General features: G+C 39.9%; 1 protein-coding gene across 1 annotated transcript; it reads left to right on the plus strand.

Moving 5' to 3' along the window:
- Nucleotides 1-4,940: 4,940 nt before the first annotated feature.
- Nucleotides 4,941-5,609, plus strand: LOC149175656 (uncharacterized). The gene has a single exon (XM_089421197.1). It carries the CDS (start codon nt 4,941-4,943, stop codon nt 5,607-5,609), a length of 669 nt encoding a protein of 222 aa, XP_089277323.1.
- The last annotated feature ends 2,334 nt before the right edge of the window (nt 5,610-7,943 follow it).

Genomic DNA, 7,943 nt, shown 5'->3' on the forward strand with positions numbered 1-7,943 from the left:
AGGAAGCGTTTGTGGCTACCTTTACTGATTTATGCCATGCTGGTCTTTATCTTCACCTATGTTTTGAGCAGCTTCCCAAGTTTGCAGATGTGGCTCTCTAGAAGGATATTGCTTTATCCATATACAGGGTCAAAGCCTGGAGCTTCTTTGTTTGAGAAAATTTGGGAATCTCTTGCAATTTTGATTGTAATGCAGTTGTATAGATATGAAAGATGATCATCTCGTCGACTTCCCAGCTTTTCATACATATGACCGAAATGGCCTATTAGTTCGTCTGGGATCAGGATCAGGAGAACATTTGTCCTCCTCACTAAAACGTTACATCCAAGAGCTTTTGAAGGTGAATATGCAGAGTGCATATGTACCCGAATGGGTCGCGGAAGAGAAGATAAAACGCAGAGAAATGGTTGCTCCTGAAGCGCGATATATTTTTGTGCGGAGCACGCAATATAAATAATAAGGAAGAGGTGCATGAGTGTCAGTGGACAGGTGATGGAGACCCTGCGGTTGCTTTTGTGCATTATCGATTCATTGTTGAGGAAGAAATTCCTGTAGTCTATGTTTATAAACTTCAGTTACATAAATGTGTGCAAGGAAGAGGGCTTGACAAATTTTTGATGCTTATCGTACGCAAGAACCAGATGAAGGCAGTGATGCTTACTGTTTAGAAAAGAAATATATCTGCAATGAATTTCTACACTAGCAAACTAAGATACATAATTTCCAGCATATCACCATCACGAGTAGATCCACTGATCGGAGCAGAGAAGAATTTGGCGCACATCCTTGACACCTGGCCCTTCACTTCAGCCAAAAATAAACAAAGACATCTGTTACCAGAAGAATAGGATTCGTATTCTTATCTATGACCTCAGTTAGTCACACAATGGGGTCTGCGCTCCAATTTTTAGTCTTTTTGGTTAGAGAATTTCGAGGAGAAAGTTGTTCTTTGTTCTATTTATGTAACTTCAGGTGAAACAGCGCCCAGGTTTTTGGGTTGATCTGTTTTCTCCTACAACAGTCTTATTTAATGTATTAAAAATCATTTAGAGAGGGAAAAAAAAAGAGAGAGTTCTGAGAGCTGGTGGAGAACAGAGAGCTTTTATTGTACAGTCTTTGACAGAGATTTTAATGAAAAATACAACTCTGACCCCTGAGATGCATGTGGTATGACAATTTAGCATAAGTTTTCCTTCTGTTTCATATGTTACCTGTTATGTTTTCATTTCACTTCATGATCATTTCCAATTGAACAAATGAAGTGTTTAGGTAGAATTCATAACATTTTATGCTCTGCCTATAAGTTTGTTCATATTTAATGTTTTCTTCTGTTTGACAAGGATTCATCCTCTATGCCCTTGTCAGCTCCTCAGCAGTCTTGCCATTCCATTTAATCTCAATTTGATGTTAAATTTCTTGCCTACCTTGCCTCAGGGGATAATCTGTGTTCTTGATTACATTTCTCTGCTCAAGCTGTTACTTTGCCCATGCAGCCCAGAAAACCCCATCATCCATTAAAACCCCTTTTTTATCAATTTACTAGCCTAAAATCAGTTTCCTTTAAAGTCATCTCAGCCCCTTTTAGAAAACTTTTTACTGAGATAGACCGGAGAGAGCCCTCTCCTTCCCCGTAGGGCTAGCTACGAGGCTAAGTGCTTTGATGTTGCCTTGGATTTTGTCTTTCTCAGCCTAAGGCAAATTTCAAGCGCTAACATATTGGCGACCATACTGGGGAGAATATTCGACTTGTTGATTGTCTTGTCCCAGTACATGAAATCAAATTGCAGATCTGATGCTGATGGTGGACAGCAGTCAGACACATATGCAGGCTGAACCATTCACCTAGCGACTCCAACTCGATCCAGACAGTCCAGTGCTCGCTGATCCATTTATGCAATGGTGGGGTATGTGGCAAACCCTGCCCTGTGTGAAGCTCTAAACGAAGTTAGAGAATGATTAGTGGATATTGAAATTAATGAAGAATTTTTCAGTACCTTCCTTCAATGTTTGAAATCTCTGAAGTTTCATCTTGAAACTAAAACTGGTGTCTGTGAGTTAGTTGTTGAAAGAATAGAAAAGGAGATTCAAAATTTAGATGAGCAGATCGAGTCATATGATTTCCAAGACCCTAAAAAGTTCTTGGAAATCCTTCCTCCATTGAAACAAGAAATCATAGAATTGCCTACAGATGTTTACAGTGACAATGTGCAGCCGGAAATATGTATTGCAGAATTGGGGAAGCCAACAGAGTCTGGCTTCCGCGATCCAATTGCGATGTACATGGACACGTTTTTCAGTTTAATTGATAGATCAAGCTGCCTTGTACGTGACCGGGCTCATTACGTGCATGAAGGGCTGCCAGCAATTACATTTGTGTCCTCGTGGAAGCATTCTCGAGCGACATCATTTTCAGGTTTACTTGAATGGTTGATCTGGCATTTCAGTATTACCTGATCTATTGTTTTTACAGCAAAGTAGGGTAGATGTTGTAAATAAATAAGCAGCCAAAAAGCAACATTTAGTTCCAGTTTCATTACAGTTTAGTTTGAAGTTTGCCAAATTGGTCTTTCAATCAATTCCGTCAGTTTCCAGTTAATAAGTTGAGTCTTCAGTTGTGTTGATTTGTTGAAATAATGGACTCCATTGCCCAATGGATGGAGGCACTGTCTGCTCTCCCAAAGTTCTGCGGTTCTTGGCACCTCCAAAAAGCGGCAGCTGCCATCCCAAGTGGAGCCGATGTTAGACTCCGTCTTGTCAGTCAATGAGAGATTGATTCTTCTTCAACAAGTTTGTATCTGGTCAAGTGTGATATAACACTTTTCCAGAACAGAGCATCGGCTAGGTGAAAAGCAAAGTAAGGCAAGGAAATTTTGCAGTGGCATATGTCTGTTCCTAGTTCTGATGTGTGTCCTTTGGGCTCCTATGTCAACTAACATTGCAAATCCAATTAAAGATGTAAGTGCCCAGATTGATATCAAAACAGGAGGCGGTAGATTGACACTCTACCAAAACAGTCTTTGTCGTTGTCTTTCTTGGGAGGATATCTTAGCAGCAGGGAATAACCTGGATCCTGATGGTTAATCTGAAAAAATATAACTCCGAAGATATTCAATTGATTTGATGTCAAGCTGATGCAAACACATATTGGTCGGTTCCACCTTCAATGGTTAAAAGTCTCATGAAAATTTTCTATGAGGAATTTGAGTTCACAAGGGAAAGACCAAAAGGAAAGGAGGTTGTAAAATACAATCCAACTAAATCAGTTAACTCTTCAGGCTTACTAGATGTTTTGAATGGGACAAGTAATGCAGTCAACGTGTTTAACATTTATCCAAGATATCTCCGTGTAACTGGCTCCGGAGAAGTGCACATGCTGGAGCAAACAGAAGACATGAACCAATTTCAACGGCAGCTGAGTACATCGGTCTCTATAAAGTGTCAAGGGACATGGGATGGCCAGAAATTATTTTTGGAGTTTCCCCTTTGATTTTCTATATTTTGCTTTGCAGTGCCCTACATGATTTGGAGAAAGTGGAATCTGTAAGGTTTTCTCTTGTAAGGACTTCAAGAGTAATTTTCAATGAGTACCTGTTGTCGCAGTCAAGCAATAATGTGACACAGCATCTTCTGCCTCCTCAGCAATTAATTTCATCTCCTGAATCAATATCCATTCCTATGTGGAATGAGGAGGTGGCAAAGGGTGTCATTTTCTAGCATATTGTCATCAATTTCTTCACATATGGTTTTCCCGTGTCTCTTCTTGCTCTTGCATTAACATATGCATTCAACGCAACTTTTAATGTGTGGAGGAAGGAGAGTAAAAAAGGATACTAAAATTTGGGATGCAATTGGGCTTTTCCATTACTCTATTCCAGGGCTATTCATTTTTGCCCAGTTTTTCTTGGTACTCTTGTGCCAGTGGTTATCTATGTGAGTAATTGCATTTGGAGCCTGAAAAATGACAACTTGAGATCATGAAAAGATGAACATAAGATGGAAGGGCAACAGAAAGAAAAAAGGTTTTTATTTTTGCTGTAGTTGCATGGTGTTTCTGCAAGAGCTCACGTTCAATTTCTTTGCTGCTTATATTCCTTTTGGGAGTGAAACCTGGGCTACTCCATGCCTTTTATATGGTGTTTTTCTTGATATATTTGATGAGATCAACAGTGGGCAGACAAACACGGAAGCTTCTAGTTCTCCTTTGTGAAATACATTTTTCATTTTTGTACCTACTCCAGCTAGATCTATTTTCGGAGGTTCTGGACAGCAAAGGGGATTCAATAAGGTCAATTCTCCTTCACTGCGGTGTATCAAATCATGCAAGTCTTTGGGATTTTCTAAGCATTGCAGTATTACTATGCTTTTTTGCAGTTCAAGATCATGGCATAGAAGCACTCCATTCATTTTCTGCAATTCTGAAGTGTAGCCCGCAATCACCATTTGGTTTTGGCTTCATGAAAGATGGGTTCAACAAATCTGTACTGTGGACAATATGTTCATCCCAGAATTTGACAGATAGTGATCCACACCACACTCAGCAAGTGAACTGGATAAAAAAAAATATCTTTTAACCATAGGCCAAATGTTTCAAGCAACATATCGCTCCTGTGGGACCTACATTGCATGTTTGACCATACTTGTCACAGTATACGTGGTCAATCCTAATTACATAGCATTTGGCTACCTCATCTTTCTTTTGGTTTGGATCATAGGCCGACAACTGCTGGAAAAGACAAGGAAGCGTTTGTGGCTACCTTTACTGATTTATGCCATGCTGGTCTTTATCTTCACCTATGTTTTGAGAAGCTTCCCAAGTTTGTAGATGTGGCTCTCCAGAAGGATATTGCTTTATCCATATACAGGGTCGAAGCCTGGAGCTTCTTTGTTTGAGAAAATTTGGGAATCTCTTGCAATTTTGATTGTAATGCAGTTGTATAGATATGAAAGATGATCATCTCGTCGACTTCCCAGCTTTTCATACATATGACCGAAATGGCCTATTAGTTCGTCTGGGATCAGGATCAGGAGAACATTTGTCCTCCTCACTAAAACGTTACATCCAAGAGCTTTTGAAGGTGAATATGCAGAGTGCATATGTACCCGAATGGGCCGCGGAAGAGAAAATAAAACGCAGAGAAATGGTTGCTCCTGAAGCGCGATATATTTTTGTGCGGAGTATTCAAAGTGCTGACAATGAACATCTTTGCAATATAAATAATAAGGAAGAGGTGCATGAGTGTCAGTGGACAGGTGATGGAGACCCTGCGGTTGCTTTTGTGCATTATCGATTCATTGTTGAGGAAGAAATTCCTGTAGTCTATGTTTATAAACTTCAGTTACAGAAATGTGTGCAAGGAAGAGGGCTTGGCAAATTTTTGATGCTTATCGCACGCAAGAACCAGATGAAGGCAGTGATGCTTACTGTTCAGAAAAGAAATATATCTGCAATGAATTTCTACACTAGCAAACTAAGATACATAATTTCCAGCATATCACCATCACGAGTAGATCCACTGATCGGAGCAGAGAAGAATTTGGCGCACATCCTTGACACCTGGCCCTTCACTTCAGCCAAAAATAAACAAAGACATCTGTTACCAGAAGAATAGGATTCGTATTCTTATCTATGACCTCAGTTAGTCACACAATGGGGTCTGTGCTCCAATTTTTAGTCTTTTTGGTTAGAGAATTTCGAGGAGAAAGTTGTTCTTTGTTCTATTTATGTAACTTCAGGTGAAACAGCGCCCAGGTTTTTGGGTTGATCTGTTTTCTCCTACAACAGTCTTATTTAATGTATTAAAAAAACATTTAGAGAGGGAAAAAAAAAGAGAGAGTTCTGAGAGCTGGTGGAGAACAGAGAGCTTTTATTGTACAGTCTTTGACAGAGATTTTAATGAAAAATACATCTCTGACCCCTGAGATTCCTGTGGTATGACAATTTAACATAAGTTTTCCTTCTGTTTCATATGTTACCTGTTATGTTTTCATTTCACTTCATGATCATTTCCAATTGAACAAATGAAGTGTTTAGGTAGAATTCATAATATTTTATGCTCTGCCTATAAGTTTGTTCATATTTAATGTTTTCTTCTGTTTGACAAGGATTCATCCTCTATGCCCTTGTCAGCTCCTCAGCAGTCTTGCCATTCCATTTAATCTCAATTTGATGTTAAATTTCTTGCCTACCTTGCCTCAGGGGATAATCTGTGTTCTTGATTACATTTCTCTGCTCAAGCTGTTACTTTGCCCATGCAGCCCAGAAAACCCCATCATCCATTAAAACCCCTTTTTTATCAATTTACTAGCCTAAAATCAGTTTCCTTTAAAGTCATCTCAGCCCCTTTTAGAAAACTTTTTACTGAGATAGACCGGAGAGAGCCCTCTCCTGCCCCGTAGGGCTAGCTACGAGGCTAAGTGGTTTGATGTTGCCTTGGATTTTGTCTTTCTCAGCCTGAGGCAAATTTCAAGCGCTAACATATTGGCGACCATACTGGGGAGAATATTCGACTTGTTGATTGTCTTGTCCCAGTACATGAAATCAAATTGCAGATCTGATGCTGATGGTGGACAGCAGTCAGACACATATGCAGGCTGAACCATTCACCTGGCGACTCCAACTCGATCCAGACAGTCCAGTGCTCGCTGATCCATTTATGCAATGGTGGGGTATGTGGCAAACCCTGCCCTATGTGAAGCTCTAAACGAAGTTAGAGAATGATTAGTGGATATTGAAATTAATGAAGAATTTTTTAGTACCTTCCTTCAATGTTTGAAATCTCCGAAGTTTCATCTTGAAACTAAAACTGGTGTCTGTGAGTTAGTTGTTGAAAGAATAGAAAAGGAGATTCAAGATTTAGATGAGCAGATCGAGTCATATGATTTCCAAGACCCTAAAAATTCTTGGAAATCCTTCCTCCATTGAAACAAGAAATCATAGAATTGCCTACAGATGTTTACAGTGACAATGTGCAGCCGGAAATATGTATTGCAGAATTGGGGCAGCCAACAGAGTCTGGCTTCCGCGATCCAATTGCGATGTACATGGACACGTTTTTCAGTTTAATTGATAGATCAGGCTGCCTTGTACGTGACCGGGCTCATTACGTGCATGAAGGGCTGCCAACAATTACATTTGTGTCCTCGTGGAAGCATTCTCGAGTGGCATCATTTTCAGGTTTACTTGAATGGTTGATCTGGCATTTCAGTATTACCTGATCTATTGTTTTTACAGCAAAGTAGGGTAGATGTTGTAAATAAATAAGCAGCCAAAAAGCAGCATTTAGTTCCAGTTTCATTACAGTTTAGTTTGAAGTTTGCCGAATTGGTCTTTCAATCAATTCCGTCAGTTTCCAGTTAATAAGTTGAGTCTTCAGTTGTGTTGATTTGTTGAAATAATGGACTCCATTGCCCAATGGATGGAGGCACTGTCTGCTCTCCCAAAGTTCTGCGGTTCTTGGCACCTCCAAAAAGCGGCAGCTGCTATCCCAAGTGGAGCCGATGTTAGACTCCGTCTTGTCATTCAATGAGAGATTGATTCTTCTTCAACAAGTTTGTATCTGGTCAAGTGTGATATAACACTTTTCCAGAACAGAGCATCGGCTAGGTGAAAAGCAAAGTAAGGCAAGGAAATTTTGCAGTGGCATATGTCTGTTCCTAGTTCTGATGTGTGTCCTTTGGGCTCCTATGTTGATGTACAGTAGTGGCAATCCAACTAACATTGCAAATCCAATTAAAGATGTAAGCGCCCAGATTGATATCAAAACAGGAGGCGGTAGATTGACACTCTACCAAAACAGTCTTTGTCGTTGTCTTTCTTGGGAGGATATCTTAGCAGCAGGGAATAACCTGGATCCTGATGGTTATCTGAAAACATATAACTCCGAAGATATTCAATTGATTTGCTGTCAAGCTGATGCAAACACATATTGGTCGGTTCCACCTTC

This window comes from Pinus tabuliformis, chromosome 4_1 (genome assembly GCF_031772625.1).
Source record: "Pinus tabuliformis cultivar Carrire ecotype Pingquan chromosome 4_1, CPIR1, whole genome shotgun sequence".
Lineage (NCBI taxonomy): Eukaryota > Viridiplantae > Streptophyta > Pinopsida > Pinales > Pinaceae > Pinus > Pinus tabuliformis.

Coding starts and splice junctions, on each gene's coding strand:
- LOC149175656 (XM_089421197.1), top strand. CDS start 4,941: ATGAAAGATGATCATCTCGTCGACTTCCCAGCTTTTCATACATATGAC.